Source organism: Salvelinus alpinus, chromosome 29, assembly GCF_045679555.1.
Source record: "Salvelinus alpinus chromosome 29, SLU_Salpinus.1, whole genome shotgun sequence".
Lineage (NCBI taxonomy): Eukaryota > Metazoa > Chordata > Actinopteri > Salmoniformes > Salmonidae > Salvelinus > Salvelinus alpinus.
In genome coordinates, this window is record NC_092114.1 from 14,087,202 (window position 1) to 14,105,311 (window position 18,110).

Consider the following 18,110-nt stretch of genomic DNA (forward strand, 5'->3'; position numbering starts at 1 on the left):
CTGTTAAATAATGGTGGGGGTTTAACCGCAAGAGGTATGCACTCATCACAGCTTTTTAATGGGCAACAACAGTTTTATACTTGCATGGAAAATTGACAAACGTTTCTTTAAAAAGGTTGGAAATGAACTGTAAAGTTGTCTAGATAAACCAAATGATTGCCTTTTATCATTTTCAAAGAACATGTTATTTAGAACCAAAAAAAAAGGTACGAAGTGAATGAGAAATGTATTTTTCCCCTTCTATATAAAACAAGTTATATGCACATTTCACAACCAAGCACCATATGTCACCTTACAGTAGAAAATAGCAGGGGTTTTAAAACGCTGGTTCCCCACGGTGCAGGCTGGGGTTTTCCTTGATGGGGAAGCTGAACACAGCCTGGGTTGTTCCTGGGAGCATTTTTTTTTTTGCAAACTGAATTTGACTAAAACGATTTCAAAACATTGCATCTTACATGGGAATACTTCGTGTTTTTACAGTCTTATGTCCAACAATGAATTAAAATCAATTGGGGGGGGGGACGATCAGCCTGCCCTAATAAAAAGACATTTCAACATTTTGTTAATATAAAACAAGGTAAAGGAAGGAGTCAAACACAACCTGGGAGAAGTGGAAAACACAACATTTCGAGATGGTGACTATTGTTCAACTGGGAATGTTTGAAAGTGGACTCCTTCTGGACTGATCTGAGAACTGTGAAAGCAGTATGGCCTCAGTCTTATCAGGGGGGGGGGGGATTTGCTTTCATCAAGTTACCTCAGGTCAGTGAAAAGAGAGGAATTCAATGCGAGCCCTGTTAGAGCAGTGCACTAGACAGCCGACAACACACCTTCAGTAAAGGCGTTTTCCCTCTACGGTAAACGTCTTGTTAGAGAGTAGTGTGCTCTATAGCCTTGGATTGAATCCCTACCAGGTTTTTGAGACTTGAAAAGGACCCTACTGATTCTCAGGCTCCATAACTAAACACACGGTCAAAACATTTAAATAGGTGGCAGAGACATGAGTAATAAAAAAGTGCTCTTCAACACTGACACAGGCTAGAACATTTGAGGAAATACTAAAACTGTGTTAAGAGAATAATTTACAGTCCATTTCGATTGCACATCTTCTGCTTCAAGACGTCTTAGTTTCTTCTGTTGGCCTGGTGGTGAAATGAACAAACGCTAGTTGACCGGGCTTAGACTGGATCGGTTACATTTAAAGTATGTGTTGTGGTCACGACTCACCCTGTTGTGTCCATCTTCTCCTCTGTCTCTTTCTCCTCTTTCACATCTGGGGAAAACAGAACATGTCAGTGAGGTGTTACATCCAGTGTCCCGGGCCAGTCAGTGAGGCGTCACGTCCAGTGTCCCGGGCCAGTCAGTGAGGCGTCACGTCCAGTGTCCCGGGCCAGTCAGTGAGGCGTCACGTCCAGTGTCCCGGGCCAGTCAGTGAGGCGTCACGTCCAGTGTCCCGGACCAGTCAGTGAGGCGTCACGTCCAGTGTCCCGGGCCAGTCAGTGAGGCGTCACGTCCAGTGTCCCGGACCAGTCAGTGAGGCGTCACGTCCAGTGTCCCGGGCCAGTCAGTGAGGTGTCACGTCCAGTGTCCCGGGCCAGTCAGTGAGGCGTCCCGGGCCAGTCAGTGAGGCGTCCCGGGCCAGTCAGTGAGGTGTCCCGTCCAGTGTCCCGGGCCAGTCAGTGAGGCGTCACGTCCAGTGTCCCGGGCCAGTCAGTGAGGCGTCACGTCCAGTGTCCCGGGCCAGTCAGTGAGGCGTCACGTCCAGTGTCCCGGGCCAGTCAGTGAGGCGTCACGTCCAGTGTCCCGGGCCAGTCAGTGAGGCGTCACGTCCAGTGTCCCGGGCCAGTCAGTGAGGCGTCACGTCCAGTGTCCCGGACCAGTCAGTGAGGCGTCACGTCCAGTGTCCCGGGCCAGTCAGTGAGGCGTCACGTCCAGTGTCCCGGACCAGTCAGTGAGGCGTCACGTCCAGTGTCCCGGGCCAGTCAGTGAGGTGTCACGTCCAGTGTCCCGGGCCAGTCAGTGAGGCGTCCCGGGCCAGTCAGTGAGGCGTCCCGGGCCAGTCAGTGAGGTGTCCCGTCCAGTGTCCCGGGCCAGTCAGTGAGGCGTCCCGGGCCAGTCAGTGAGGCGTCCCGGGCCAGTCAGTGAGGCGTCACGTCCAGTGTCCCGGGCCAGTCAGTGAGGCGTCACGTCCAGTGTCCCGGGCCAGTCAGTGAGGCGTCACGTCCAGTGTCCCGCGCCAGTCAGTGAGGCGTCACGTCCAGTGTCCCGGGCCAGTCAGTGAGGTGTCACGTCCAGTGTCCCGGGCCAGTCAGTGAGGCGTCACGTCCAGTGTCCCGGGCCAGTCAGTGAGGTGTCACGTCCAGTGTCCCGGGCCAGTCAGTGAGGTGTCCCGTCCAGTGTCCCGGGCCAGTCAGTGAGGTGTCCCGGGCCAGTCAGTGAGGTGTCCCGTCCAGTGTCCCGGGCCAGTCAGTGAGGTGTCCCGGGCCAGTCAGTGAGGTGTCCCGGGCCAGTCAGTGAGGCGTCCCGGGCCAGTCAGTGAGGCGTCCCGGGCCAGTCAGTGAGGCGTCCCGGGCCAGTCAGTGAGGCGTCACGTCCAGTGTCCCGGGCCAGTCAGTGAGGGGTCACGTCCAGTGTCCCGGGCCAGTCAGTGAGGCGTCACGTCCAGTGTCCCGGGCCAGTCAGTGAGGCGTCACGTCCAGTGTCCCGGGCCAGTCAGTGAGGCGTCACGTCCAGTGTCCCGGGCCAGTCAGTGAGGCGTCACGTCCAGTGTCCCGGGCCAGTCAGTGAGGCGTCACGTCCAGTGTCCCGGGCCAGTCAGTGAGGTGTCACGTCCAGTGTCCCGGGCCAGTCAGTGAGGTGTCCCGTCCAGTGTCCCGGGCCAGTCAGTGAGGTGTCCCGTCCAGTGTCCCGGGCCAGTCAGTGAGGTGTCCCGGGCCAGTCAGTGAGGTGTCCCGGGCCAGTCAGTGAGGCGTCCCGGGCCAGTCAGTGAGGCGTCCCGGGCCAGTCAGTGAGGCGTCACGTCCAGTGTCCCGGGCCAGTCAGTGAGGTGTCACGTCCAGTGTCCCGGGCCAGTCAGTGAGGCGTCACGTCCAGTGTCCCGGGCCAGTCAGTGAGGTGTCACGTCCAGTGTCCCGGGCCAGTCAGTGAGGCGTCACGTCCAGTGTCCCGGGCCAGTCAGTGAGGCGTCACGTCCAGTGTCCCGGGCCAGTCAGTGAGGCGTCACGTCCAGTGTCCCGGGCCAGTCAGTGAGGCGTCACGTCCAGTGTCCCGGGCCAGTCAGTGTGTAAGTTGTTTACCTTTCTTCTCCTCTGCCTCCTTCTCCTTCTCTTTCTCCTCCTCAGTCTTGACTCGCTTGGTCTTCTTGTGGTTGGCAGCGTTCCTCCTTCCCCCTCCTCCCTGTCCCTCATCCTCAGAGTCAGAGAACTCCTCTTCACAAGCTATCCTCTTATCATGGGCCCGGACTACACAGGAAAACACACACAGTTCAGCAAGAGATTCATAACACATGTACTAAACAGTGATGAGACAGTACTCTTGGAGGAGCTAGTGTGTGCGTGTGTGTGTGTGTGTGTGTGTGTGCTCACTGGAGATGCGTTTGTCAGGGTCCTCGTCCTCCTCATCTCCAGAGTCCGGGTGTGGAGCGTCTTCTGGGATGGCCTGCATCTGGACCCCCGGGGCGTGGGGCAGCATACGCAGGTTCTCAAACAACCTCTGTCTGGGGAGGGAGAGAGAGAGACGCTTAGTATGTACACTACCGGTCAAAAGTTTTCGAACACCTACTCATTCAAGGATTTTTATTTTCTACATTGTAGAATAATAGTGAAGAGATCAAAACTATGGAATCATAAAGTAATCAAAAACTTTTTCCTTCTTAATGCATCTGAGCCAATCAGTTGTTGTGACAAGATAGGGGGGTATACAGAAGATTTACCAAGTAGGGCTATCTTCTGTATACCACCCCTACCTTGTCACAACACAACTGATTGGCTCAGACGCATTAAGGAAAGAAATTACACAAATTAACTTTTACCAAGTCAGTGGTAAATTCAATTTAATTGAAATATTATTCCAGGTGACTACCTCATGAAGCTGGTTAACTTCTCTAGGGTAGGGGGCAGCATTCGGAATTTTGGATGAAATGCATGCCCAAATTAAACTGCCTGTTTCTCGGGCCCAGAAGATATGATAACTGGTAGATTTGGATAGAAAACTGTAAAGTTTCCAAAACTGTTAAAATAGTGTCTGAGTATAACAGAACTGATTTGGCAGGCGAAAACCTGAGAAAAATCCATTCAGGAAGTCGTTTTTTTGGGGGGGGGGTTTTGTAGTTTTCTATTCAATGCCATTAAAGTATCCATTGACTTAGGACTCAAATTGCAGTTTCTATGCCTTCCACTAGATGTCAACAGTCGAGAGAGTGCCTTTCTTGTTTACATTTTAAATTGACAACGTTATTATCGATTATTTCGGCTAAAAACAAACTGAGGTTTGAATATAAACATCGTTTGACATGTTTCTATGAACTTTACGGATACAATTAGGATTTCTTTGTCTTCCTGTTTTGACTGCGTTTGAGCCTGTGGATTACTGAAGAAAACGCGCGAACAAAACTGAGGTTTTTGGATATAAAGAGACTTTATCGAACAAAAGGAACATTTGAGTAAATTAATGTCTGCTGAGTGCAACCATATGAAGATCATCAAAGGGGTTCATTTTATCTCTATTTCTGACTGTTCTACTTGGCTGGTTACTGTTTGGAATGATTTGTCTAGTGGGCTATGTTTTCAAATAATCGTAAGGTATGCTTTCGCCGTAAAGCATTTTTAAATCTGACACCGTGGTTGGATTCACAAGAAGTTAATCTTTAAACCTATGTAAAATATGTTTTGTTTTCTGAATTTTTATAATGAGTATTTCTGTATTTGAATTTGGCGCCCAGCAGTTTCACTGGGACGCTAACGTCTCACGTACCCAAGAGAGGTTAAGAGTGTGCAAAGCTGTCATCAAGGCAAAGGGTGGCTACTTTGAAGAATCTCAAATATATTTTGATTTCTTTAACACTTTTTTGGGGGTTACTACATGATTCCATTGTTTATTTTTACGTAGCTTAGGCCTACTGGTTGTATGATTTGGGATTTATCGTCCCACAACTGTCCCAGTGTGTTTGGAGTAGGCCATTTATTTCACACAGAATGACAAGCTGACCAATAGAGTAGGTCAACGTTGGTACTATAAAAGGAATAGTAGATTAGGCCTAGTGATCGTCTTGTCGCCTGAGCAAAAGTAACCTAAATGTGGACAGTTAGTCTAACGTCGTCGGAAGTCAGTAAGAAGGACGTGAGCCGTTGCATCCCTCTGTCAAGATGAATAGCCGTGATTTCTGTCATTCTGAGCATCGTGTGTAGACACCATAAATCAGGTTACCAATGCATACGGGTCCAGTCAAATATCCAGCACCACATTTTCCTAACAGAAACCCTGCTGTGTGTGGCTGTCTGTGTAACTTACTTGATCTTCTCCAGGTAATCATTGGTGTTCTGGTTGGTCATGTTAGACGGGCTGATGTGAAGCTTGAAGTCAGGGCCAAAGTACTCAAAGTAATCGTTGTAAGGCAGCTCTGATAGGACGAGAGAGACATTGTGAAGCAGAGAGTGAGATCTTACTCTGTTGCTTAATGGTAGAACGAGATGCGCGCGCCGTCGGGTATAATGCCGTGTGTGTGTGTACGTACCGTTAGGTATAATGCCGTGTGTGTGTGCACGTACCGTTAGGTATAATGCTGTGTGTGTGTGTACGTACCGTTAGGTATAATGCTGTGTGTGCGTGTACCGTTAGGTATAATGCTGTGTGTGTGTGAACGTACCGTTAGGTATAATGCTGTGTGTGTGTGAACGTACCGTTAGGTATAATGCTGTGTGTACGTACCGTTAGGTATAATGCTGTGTGTGTGTGTACGTACCGTTAGGTATAATGCTGTGTGTGTGTACGTACCGTTAGGTATAATGCCGTGTGTGCGTGTACCGTTAGGTATAATGCTGTGTGTGTGTGTACGTACCGTTAGGTATAATGCTGTGTGTGTGTGTGTACGTACCGTTAGGTATAATGCTGTGTGTGTGTGTACGTACCGTTAGGTATAATGCCGTGTGTGTGTGTACGTACCGTTAGGTATAATGCCGTGTGTGTGTGTACGTACCGTTAGGTATAATGCCGTGTGTGTGTGTACGTACCGTTAGGTATAATGCCGTGTGTGTGTGTACGTACCGTTAGGTATAATGCCGTGTGTGTGTGTACGTACCGTTAGGTATAATGCTGTGTGTGTGTGTACGTACCGTTAGGTATAATGCTGTGTGTGTGTGTACGTACCGTTAGGTATAATGCCGTGTGTGTGTACGTACCGTTAGGTATAATGCCGTGTGTGCGTGTACCGTTAGGTATAATGCCGTGTGTGTGTGTACGTACCGTTAGGTATAATGCTGTGTGTGCGTACGTACCGTTAGGTATAATGCCGTGTGTGTGTGTACGTACCGTTAGGTATAATGCGTGTGTGTGTACGTACCGTTAGGTATAATGCCGTGTGTGTGTACGTACCGTTAGGTATAATGCCGTGTGTGTGTGTACGTACCGTTAGGTATAATGCCGTGTGTGTGTACGTACCGTTAGGTATAATGCCGTGTGTGCGTGTACCGTTAGGTATAATGCCGTGTGTGCGTGTACACCGTTAGGTATAATGCTGTGTGTGTGTGTACGTACCGTTAGGTATAATGCCGTGTGTGTGTGTACGTACCGTTAGGTATAATGCTGTGTGTGTGTGTACGTACCGTTAGGTATAATGCTGTGTGTGTGTGTACGTACCGTTAGGTATAATGCTGTGTGTGTGTGTACGTACCGTTAGGTATAATGCTGTGTGTGTGTGTACGTACCGTTAGGTATAATGCTGTGTGTGTGTGTACGTACCGTTAGGTATAATGCTGTGTGTGTGTACGTACCGTTAGGTATAATGCCGTGTGTGTGTGACGTACCGTTAGGTATAATGCTGTGTGTGTGTGTACGTACCGTTAGGTATAATGCTGTGTGTGTGTGTACGTACCGTTAGGTATAATGCTGTGTGTGTGTGTACGTACCGTTAGGTATAATGCTGTGTGTGTGTGTACGTACCGTTAGGTATAATGCCGTGTGTGTGTGTACGTACCGTTAGGTATAATGCCGTGTGTGTGTGTACGTACCGTTAGGTATAATGCCGTGTGTGTGTGTACGTACCGTTAGGTATAATGCTGTGTGTGTGTGTACGTACCGTTAGGTATAATGCTGTGTGTGTGTGTACGTACCGTTAGGTATAATGCTGTGTGTGTGTGTACGTACCGTTAGGTATAATGCTGTGTGTGTGTGTACGTACCGTTAGGTATAATGCTGTGTGTGTGTGTACGTACCGTTAGGTATAATGCTGTGTGTGTGTGTACGTACCGTTAGGTATAATGCCGTGTGTGTGTGTACGTACCGTTAGGTATAATGCCGTGTGTGTGTGTACGTACCGTTAGGTATAATGCCGTGTGTGTGTACGTACCGTTAGGTATAATGCCGTGTGTGTGTACGTACCGTTAGGTATAATGCCGTGTGTGTGTGTACGTACCGTTAGGTATAATGCCGTGTGTGTGTGTACGTACCGTTAGGTATAATGCCGTGTGTGTGTGTACGTACCGTTAGGTATAATGCCGTGTGTGTGTGTACGTACCGTTAGGTATAATGCCGTGTGTGAACGTACCGTTAGGTATAATGCCGTGTGTGTGTGTACGTACCGTTAGGTATAATGCTGTGTGTGTGTGTACGTACCGTTAGGTATAATGCTGTGTGTGTGTGTACGTACCGTTAGGTATAATGCTGTGTGTGTGTGTACGTACCGTTAGGTATAATGCTGTGTGTGTGTGTACGTACCGTTAGGTATAATGCTGTGTGTGTGTGTACGTACCGTTAGGTATAATGCCGTGTGTGTGTGTACGTACCGTTAGGTATAATGCCGTGTGTGTGTGTACGTACCGTTAGGTATAATGCCGTGTGTGTGTGTACGTACCGTTAGGTATAATGCCGTGTGTGTGTACGTACCGTTAGGTATAATGCCGTGTGTGTGTGTACGTACCGTTAGGTATAATGCCGTGTGTGTGTGTACGTACCGTTAGGTATAATGCCGTGTGTGTGTGTACGTACCGTTAGGTATAATGCCGTGTGTGTGTGTACGTACCGTTAGGTATAATGCCGTGTGTGTGTGTACGTACCGTTAGGTATAATGCCGTGTGTGAACGTACCGTTAGGTATAATGCCGTGTGTGTGTGTGTACGTACCGTTAGGTATAATGCTGTGTGTGTGTGTACGTACCGTTAGGTATAATGCTGTGTGTGTGTGTACATACCGTTAGGTATAATGCTGTGTGTGTGTGTACGTACCGTTAGGTATAATGCTGTGTGTGTGTGTACGTACCGTTAGGTATAATGCTGTGTGTGTGTGTACGTACCGTTAGGTATAATGCCGTGTGTGTGTGTACGTACCGTTAGGTATAATGCCGTGTGTGTGTGTACGTACCGTTAGGTATAATGCTGTGTGTGTGTGTACGTACCGTTAGGTATAATGCCGTGTGTGTGTACGTACCGTTAGGTATAATGCCGTGTGTGTGTGTACGTACCGTTAGGTATAATGCCGTGTGTGTGTGTACGTACCGTTAGGTATAATGCCGTGTGTGTGTACGTACCGTTAGGTATAATGCCGTGTGTGTGTGTACGTACCGTTAGGTATAATGCTGTGTGTGTGTGTACGTACCGTTAGGTATAATGCCGTGTGTGTGTGTACGTACCGTTAGGTATAATGCCGTGTGTGTGTGTACGTACCGTTAGGTATAATGCCGTGTGTGTGTGTGTACGTACCGTTAGGTATAATGCCGTGTGTGTGTGAACGTACCGTTAGGTATAATGCTGTGTGTGTGTGTACGTACCGTTAGGTATAATGCCGTGTGTGTGTGAACGTACCGTTAGGTATAATGCTGTGTGTGTGTGTACGTACCGTTAGGTATAATGCTGTGTGTGTGTGAACGTACCGTTAGGTATAATGCCGTGTGTGTGTGAACGTACCGTTAGGTATAATGCTGTGTGTGTGTGTACGTACCGTTAGGTATAATGCTGTGTGTGTGTGAACGTACCGTTAGGTATAATGCCGTGTGTGTGTGAACGTACCGTTAGGTATAATGCCGTGTGTGTGTGTACGTACCGTTAGGTATAATGCTGTGTGTGCGTGTGTACGTACCGTTAGGTATAATGCCGTGTGTGTGTGAACGTACCGTTAGGTATAATGCCGTGTGTGTGTGTACGTACCGTTAGGTATAATGCCGTGTGTGTGTGTACGTACCGTTAGGTATAATGCCGTGTGTGTGTGTGTACGTACCGTTAGGTATAATGCCGTGTGTGTGTGAACGTACCGTTAGGTATGGTGCTGTGTGTGTACGTCCCGTTAGGTATGGGGCTGTGTGTCTACGTCCCGTTAGGTATGGGGCTGTGTGTCTACGTCCCGTTAGGTATGGGGCTGTGTGTGTGTGAACGTACCGTTAGGTATGGGGCTGTGTGTCTACGTCCCGTTAGGTATGGGGCTGTGTGTGTACGTCCCGTTAGGTATGGGGCTGTGTGTCTACGTCCCGTTAGGTATGGGGCTGTGTGTCTACGTCCCGTTAGGTATGGGGCTGTGTGTCTACGTCCCGTTAGGTATGGGGCTGTGTGTCTACGTCCCGTTAGGTATGGGGCTGTGTGTCTACGTCCCGTTAGGTATGGGGCTGTGTGTCTACTTCCCGTTAGGTATGGGGCTGTGTGTCTACGTCCCGTTAGGTATGGGGCTGTGTGTCTACGTCCCGTTAGGTATGGGGCTGTGTGTCTACGTCCCGTTAGGTATGGGGCTGTGTGTCTACGTCCCGTTAGGTATGGGGCTGTGTGTCTACGTCCCGTTAGGTATGGGGCTGTGTGTCTACGTCCCGTTAGGTATGGGGCTGTGTGTCTACGTCCCGTTAGGTATGGGGCTGTGTGTCTACGTCCCGTTAGGTATGGGGCTGTGTGTGTACGTACCGTTAGGTATGGGGCTGTGTGTCTACGTCCCGTTAGGTATGGGGCTGTGTGTCTACGTCCCGTTAGGTATGGGGCTGTGTGTCTACGTCCCGTTAGGTATGGGGCTGTGTGTCTACGTCCCGTTAGGTATGGGGCTGTGTGTCTACGTCCCGTTAGGTATGGGGCTGTGTGTGTACGTACCGTTAGGTATGGTGCTGTCCAGAGCCACGGCGGTCTCGTAGGTCCAGCAGCGCGCCACGTTACGGATGGTATAACCTCCACCTCCCAACATCAGTAGTGGCAGGTTGAAACTCTTCATGTACTCAACACACTTAGCATGACCTGAAACACAGCGTCAAGGGTTCAACGTTCAAAAACTTTATTGTCCATTCTTCCGGAATGGAAATGTGTCTTCATATGCATGTGGCTCACGCCTGGCAGGCAGACCACCAAAACGCCTGGCAGGCAGACCACCAAAACGCCTGACAGACAGACAGTATACTAAAGAGTTAGATGCACTATTGTAAAGTGGTTGTTCCACTGGATATCATAAGGTGAATGCACCAATTTGTAAGTCGCTCTGGATAAGAGCGTCTGCTAAATGACTTAAATGTAAATGTAAACAAGCCTACACATTAATACCAACACCGTTAGAGCAGTATCATTAATGAGACCAAAAATATAAAACTACAATTATTCCATACTCTTACTGTACGCCACACGTCACCTGAAAACACAAAGTGTTGAGTGAAACGTGTGTTACCTTTGATGGTGAGGTTGAAGCAGCCCAGTCGGTCTCCTGAGAGAGAGTCCGCTCCACACTGTAACACTACAGCACTGGGTTGGAACATCTCCATCACTTTAGCCATCACCTAGCAACACACACATTACAAATAGAAGATACCTCTGTGTGTGTGTGTGTGGAACCAAAACACAGAATGACTTGAAGCAGGAGACTTACAGGTTTGAAGATGGCTTCATAAGACTCGTCGTCGATGCCGTCTCTGAGAGGGTAGTTTACAGCATAGTACTTCCCCTTCCCTGCTCCAATGTCCTAAAAAAACAACACACCTTATTGTACATAGTGGAATACAGAAATGACTCACATATAGGAAGACAATCCAACACGCTGAAGGGGGGAGTGTAATCACACAATGATATCTACTATGCTTATTTCTGACTTCCCCCAGCACACTCACTCACCCTCAGGTCTCCTGTACCAGGGAAGTATTCTCCCAGAACACACTCAGGTCTCCTGTACCAGGGAAGTATTCTCCTAACACTCACTCACCCTCAGGTCTCCGGTACCAGGGAAGTATTCTCCTAACACTCACTCACCCTCAGGTCTCCGGTACCAGGGAAGTATTCTCCCAGAACACACTCAGACTCACCCTCAGGTCTCCTGTACCAGGGAAGTATTCTTCCAGAACACACTCAGACTCACCCTCAGGTCTCCTGTACCAGGGAAGTATTCTCCCAACACTCAGACTCACCCTCAGGTCTCCGGTACCAGGGAAGTATTCTCCCAGAACACACTCAGACTCACCCTCAGGTCTCCGGTACCAGGGAAGTATTCTCCCAGAACACACTCAGACTCACCCTCAGGTCTCCGGTACCAGGGAAGTATTCTCCCAACACTCAGACTCACCCTCAGGTCTCCGGTACCAGGGAAGTATTCTCCCAGAACACACTCAGACTCACCCTCAGGTCTCCTGTACCAGGGAAGTATTCTCCCGACACACTCAGACTCACCCTCAGGTCTCCGGTACCAGGGAAGTATTCTCCCAGAACACACTCAGACTCACCCTCAGGTCTCCGGTACCAGGGAAGTACTCTCTCCTCAGAACACACTCAGACTCACCCTCAGGTCTCCGGTACCAGGGAAGTATTCTCCCAGAACACACTCAGACTCACCCTCAGGTCTCCGGTACCAGGGAAGTATTCTCCCAGAACACACTCAGACTCACCCTCAGGTCTCCTGTACCAGGGAAGTATTCTCCCAACACTCAGACTCACCCTCAGGTCTCCGGTACCAGGGAAGTATTCTCCCAGAACACACTCAGACTCACCCTCAGGTCTCCGGTACCAGGGAAGTATTCTCCCAGAACACACTCAGACTCACCCTCAGGTCTCCTGTACCAGGGAAGTATTCTCCCAACACTCAGACTCACCCTCAGGTCTCCGGTACCAGGGAAGTATTCTCCCAACACTCAGACTCACCCTCAGGTCTCCGGTACCAGGGAAGTATTCTCCCAACACTCAGACTCACCCTCAGGTCTCCGGTACCAGGGAAGTATTCTCCCAACACTCAGACTCACCCTCAGGTCTCCGGTACCAGGGAAGTATTCTCCCAACACTCAGACTCACCCTCAGGTCTCCTGTACCAGGGAAGTATTCTCCCAGAACACACTCAGACTCACCCTCAGGTCTCCGGTACCAGGGAAGTATTCTTCCAGAACACACTCAGACTCACCCTCAGGTCTCCGGTACCAGGGAAGTATTCTCCCAACACTCAGACTCACCCTCAGGTCTCCTGTACCAGGGAAGTATTCTCCCAACACTCAGACTCACCCTCAGGTCTCCGGTACCAGGGAAGTATTCTCCCAACACTCAGACTCACCCTCAGGTCTCCGGTACCAGGGAAGTATTCTCCCAACACTCAGACTCACCCTCAGGTCTCCTGTACCAGGGAAGTATTCTCCCAACACTCAGACTCACCCTCAGGTCTCCGGTACCAGGGAAGTATTCTCCCAGAACACACTCAGACTCACCCTCAGGTCTCCGGTACCAGGGAAGTATTCTCCCAACACTCAGACTCACCCTCAGGTCTCCTGTACCAGGGAAGTATTCTCCCAACACTCAGACTCACCCTCAGGTCTCCGGTACCAGGGAAGTATTCTCCCAACACTCAGACTCACCCTCAGGTCTCCGGTACCAGGGAAGTATTCTCCCAACACTCAGACTCACCCTCAGGTCTCCTGTACCAGGGAAGTATTCTCCCAACACTCAGACTCACCCTCAGGTCTCCGGTACCAGGGAAGTATTCTCCATACTTGTGGAAGGAGACAGTCATGACCCGGTCTGTGGTGAAAAAAGCCTCTTCCACTCCGTCTCCATGGTGAATGTCGATGTCTATGTACAACACCCTCTGGTGGTACCTGATAGGACAGACGAGACAACTCATTACATACCGATAGGTTCTGACTTCTAACCTTTACAATATTGTTAAATCATCAGGTATCCTACGGAAAGGAGAAGGGCCACAGTCTGGTTGTCTACACCAGAAAGGAGAAGGGCCACAGTCTGGTTGTCTACACCAGAAAGGAGAAGGGCCACAGTCTGGTTATCTACACCAGAAAGGAGAAGGGCCACAGTCTGGTTGTCTACACCAGAAAGGAGAAGGGCCACAGTCTGGTTGTCTACACCAGAAAGGAGAAGGGCCACAGTCTGGTTGTCTACACCAGAAAGGAGAAGGGCCACAGTCTGGTTGTCTACACCAGAAAGGAGAAGGGCCACAGTCTGGTTGTCTACACCAGAAAGGAGAAGGGCCACAGTCTGGTTGTCTACACCAGAAAGGAGAAGGGCCACAGTCTGGTTATCTACACCAGAAAGGAGAAGGGCCACAGTCTGGTTGTCTACACCAGAAAGGAGAAGGGCCACAGTCTGGTTGTCTACACCAGAAAGGAGAAGGGCCACAGTCTGGTTGTCTACACCAGAAAGGAGAAGGGCCACAGTCTGGTTGTCTACACCAGAAAGGAGAAGGGCCACAGTCTGGTTGTCTACACCAGAAAGGAGAAGGGCCACAGTCTGGTTATCTACACCAGAAGTGAATGGTTATCTGTAGGAGGAACGTATATGATGGAGTCAATTAACGTTGGATATGAACCAGGGGGCTTGGAATGTTACTGTGTGAGTGAAAGGCAATCACATGGTTGTGGTCACTGATAAGGACGGAGAGCAGTGGAGTAGCGAGGAATGGGGGGGGGGGGGGGTCACATTAAGGGAGAAGGAACAGTTTATTACCCACATCACTTTACATCTCTGTTGCTAGGCAGGAAGTTATGTTCAGAGGGAAGGAGATGCTGAGAACATGTCTTTGTCTGTTCAGTCGTCTGACCCTTTACGTGAATAAACTTGGTTTAAGGTTTAATAATCGTCCCGTGAGTTTTTAAACTCGGTTCATTTTAGAACCAATCATTACAATATCTAGATGATGTTAATACCTGATAGGACAATTCAATCCAGTCATCTAGGTTCCTCAGAGCCAGGGGACTATTCATTTCAACAAGAAACACACACCATGACCAGCTAAGGACACTTCAACATTCTGTGTCTTTCCCCAGAAGTGAAATATGGAAGACAAGAAGACAGCCGAACAGGGGGTGGGTGGGTGAGGTGGCCCAACGAGGGGGGGGGGGTTTGGGTGAGGTGGCCCAACGAGGGGGGGGGTGAGGTGGCCCAACGAGGGGGGGGGGGTTTGGGTGAGGTGGCCCAACGAGGGGTGGTGGGTGGGTGAGGTGGCCCAACGAGGGGGGGGGGGGGGGGGGGGGGTGGCCCAACGAGGGGGGGGGGGGGGGTTTGGGTGAGGTGGCCCAACGAGGGGTGGTGGGTGGGTGAGGTGGCCCAACGAGGGGGGGGGGGGGGGGGGTGGCCCAACGAGGGGTGGGTGGGTGACCACACACAGGGCTCTTACTTGAGCAGCTCCAGGATGGCGAGGACTATGTCGTTGACGTAGCAGAACCCAGAGGCCTCAGACTTCTTGGCGTGATGGAGTCCTCCGGCCCAGTTGACGGCGATGTCCGTCTGCTGTTTGTTCAGCTTCACTGCCCCCGCTACACACAGAGGGAGGAGGGAAGAGACAGTCAATAAGGAGTGAGAGGACAGAGACAGTCAATAAGGAGCGAGAGAGAGGACAGAGACAGTCAATAAGGAGAGAGAGGACAGAGACAGTCAATAAGGAGCCGAGAGAGAGGACAGAGACAGTCAATAAGGACCCGAGAGAGAGGACAGAGACAGTCAATAAGGAGCGAGAGAGAGGACAGAGACAGTCAATAAGGAGCGAGAGAGAGGACAGTCAATAAGGAGAGAGAGGACAGTCAATAAGGAGAGAGAGAGGACAGAGACAGTCAATAAGGAGCGAGACAAACGAGAGAGGAGATGAGACTTACCGACAGAGCCTCCCGTTGAGAGCTGACAGAACTCAAACAGGCCGTCAAACACTGGGCAATCTTCTCCTACATTAACTGTTAGAGAACAGCGAGGATAGAAGACATTCATTTGAGATGTGTGATTGAATCCTGCACATTTGTTCCAATGCATTAAAGCACTATCTAAACAGATGTGAGTGTGGAGTAATCTAAAGTCAGCTCAACATTAGCCCGTATGAAAACATATGGCAAACAAGTTATTTAAAACGTATGGCAAACAAGTTATTAAAAACGTATGGCAAACAAGTTATTAAAAACGTATGGCAAACAAGTTATTAAAAACGTATGGCAAACAAGTTATTAAAACGTATGGCAAACAAGTTATTAAAACGTATGGCAAACAAGTTATTAAAACGTATGGCAAACAAGTTATTAAAAACGTATGGCAAACAAGTTATTAAAACGTATGGCAAACAAGTTATTAAAACGTATGGCAAACAAGTTATTAAAACGTATGGCAAACAAGTTATTAAAAACGTATGGCAAACAAGTTATTAAAAACGTATGGCAAACTTTGGTTTTGGGGTGAACTATCCCTTTACAATACACATAGGGCGCCCCACCTAAACAATGCTAGGGGAAACACTGTCTGCTACTCACATCTCTGCATCTGCTTGCTGTGTTCTGACATGTTGTCAGGCCGGATGGAACGCAGGAATTTGATGTAGTCGTCACTGTGGTACTTGGTCATCTCCTCTCCGTTGGCCTTGTGAGGTCTCTGGAGGACAGAGGAAAATCATAAGGTCTGAAAAAGTCAGTTTAAAAGTAGAAAACACCACCATTACCTGGGTTGCTAAAAAATGGTCACCTAATTTCAGCTTATATTTTCAATACCCCAAAATATATGGAAGGTCAGAAAACGTAACGTCCACAACTATCCATCTAGATCTTTATAAGTCTGTAGGACTTTGGAACAGCTCAACTACACAGAACGTTTCTTTGGACCTGTAGTGTAGAAGTGTGTTGAAGAATTAGGAGTCCACTCGTATCAGTTCCAGTCCGATACAATATATTTATATCATGTTTTTATTTAACTAGGCAAGTCAGTTATGAACAAAATTCTTATTTACAATAACTGCCTATCCTGGCCAATTGTGCGCCGCCCTATGGGACTCCCAATCACGACCGGTTATGATAAAGCCTGGAATCGAACCACGGTCTGTAGTGACACCTCTAGCCCTGAGATGCAGTGCCTTAGACCGCTGCGCCATCCTCTATAGACTCATCTCTTGGCCACGTTCTGAAAAGTAACGCTTTGGCTTATTTGATGCTTGGGATTACTTTTAATGTGTGCATCACTAACAGGACGTTTGTAAAAATTAAACAAGTGTATAAACCCCCCTGTAGCTGTTGTACTTACATATATCTCCATCTTCCTGTACAGTCCATAGTTGAGCAGGAGGTTGTGGGTCATACGGATCCTGTGGGGTTTCATGGGATGACCCTGCCCATAGTAATAATTACCTACGTCGCCTGAGGAGAGGAAATATGAGGTTTAGACAAACCACATGCCTTTCCCCTAGCCCCAGAGATAGGGTATGTAAACTCTGTTCTTAACATTTGTCATTTAGCTGTATGCGCTTATCCAGAGCGACTTACAGGAACAATAAGGGCACCGACTGACTTTTCACCTGGTCGGCTCTGGGATTCGAACGAGCAACCTTTCAATTACTGGCTCTTAGCCCAGCGGTTACCTGTCGCTTTAAGTGCATGGCTTTTGTTCCAGGCTAGCACTATCACGCCTGAATCACACATGCAGCCTGGTAGCTACACAGCACGAAATACAAATTATAATAGTGATCAAATGGCCAGCCTCTGAAAAGTGATCTGAATCTACAGGCTCAACCCCCCCCCCCCCCCCCCCTCCCCACAGTTGACTATACAACACCGCTAGCTACATGATAACCTCACTTTACTAAACAAATGGTGTAGCTAAATATGAAGAGGCAGTTTGTGATTCAAAGACACTCATTCCTAACCATCTCTAGTTATCTTTTTGCAAACTAGACAGCTGGTTATATGCCCACTAGCTAGCTTGCGAGCTAAAGACCTTAGCTAGCTAGCCTAGTTGCCGCAAATTAAAAGCATCAACTTGCTAGCTAGCTGTCGGCAATTCAGCTAATTGAAAAATGATAAAAACGGCCATCTCAAGTTGCTTTGGCTAGCTAACCAAAACCTTATTCCTAACCAGGTAACGTTCGCTAGCTAGCAACTAACTTAGCTAGCAAGCTAACCACTCGGCAGCTACAGTTACGTTAGCTGGCTAGAAGCTAACTCGCCTACGGCACTTCTTTCAAGGCGGAAAAAGAAAATGCCTTTTATCGAGCACAAAATCTTCGCCGATACAATAAATAATATTGCAGACAACACTAAGCTACATAACATTAAATCTTACCATCATAATAATAGCACACTTTCTTCTTTGTTCCTCCTGCAGACGACAGCGCCATTTTACTCCAATTAGCACTGCACAGTTCTTTGTGCCTACACTGGATAATTTGCACTATCGTCTCGTCCAATCACCGAAACCTGCTCGGCTCGAAGGCGTTGTTGCGAAGGATGTACTTTTTTCTGTCTGCGCTGTTCACTGGTCTGTGATGCCAGTTATGTGCTTCTAACAAGCCTACAAGAATATGTTGAATAAATAAATCCACATATAAATTCCTCATATTGCTGTATGATGAACGCCAATTTTTCCACCTACACTGCAAGACTAACGACCTTGCGCATAATCGACACATTCCTGTACAATGATCTTGCACAAAATATTGTTTCTCTCACATTGAAGCTGTATATTGAAGTACATAGGCAAAAGGATGATGGTGATGATAGT

The 18,110-nt window shown here is 48.7% G+C and overlaps 1 protein-coding gene across 1 annotated transcript; it reads right to left on the reverse strand.

The window, feature by feature from the left end:
- Window positions 1-35: 35 nt before the first annotated feature.
- LOC139559058 (probable histone deacetylase 1-B) lies at window positions 36-17,825 on the reverse strand. The gene is made up of 14 exons (XM_071374711.1): window positions 17,673-17,825; window positions 16,638-16,750; window positions 15,878-15,995; window positions 15,239-15,313; window positions 14,764-14,902; window positions 13,087-13,228; window positions 11,032-11,124; window positions 10,834-10,942; window positions 10,272-10,412; window positions 5,509-5,617; window positions 3,585-3,715; window positions 3,297-3,461; window positions 1,228-1,273; window positions 36-1,142 (listed from the first exon to the last, which is right to left on the reverse strand). Exons 1-14 carry the CDS (start codon window positions 17,725-17,727, stop codon window positions 1,115-1,117), a joined length of 1,464 nt encoding a protein of 487 aa, XP_071230812.1. The 5' UTR covers window positions 17,728-17,825; the 3' UTR covers window positions 36-1,114.
- Between the last annotated feature and the right edge of the window lie 285 nt (window positions 17,826-18,110).

Bases quoted from the DNA above. Each gene is read 5' to 3' on its own strand.
- LOC139559058 (XM_071374711.1), bottom strand. From the start codon at position 17,727: ATGGCGCTGTCGTCTGCAGGAGGAACAAAGAAGAAAGTGTGCTATTAT. The intron at 10,943-11,031 runs GTAAGTCTCCTG...GTGTGTTGCTAG, and splicing joins ATGAAGCCATCTTCAAACCT to GTGATGGCTAAAGTGATGGA. The intron at 3,462-3,584 runs GTGAGCACACAC...TTTCCTGTGTAG, and splicing joins CCCTGACAAACGCATCTCCA to TCCGGGCCCATGATAAGAGG.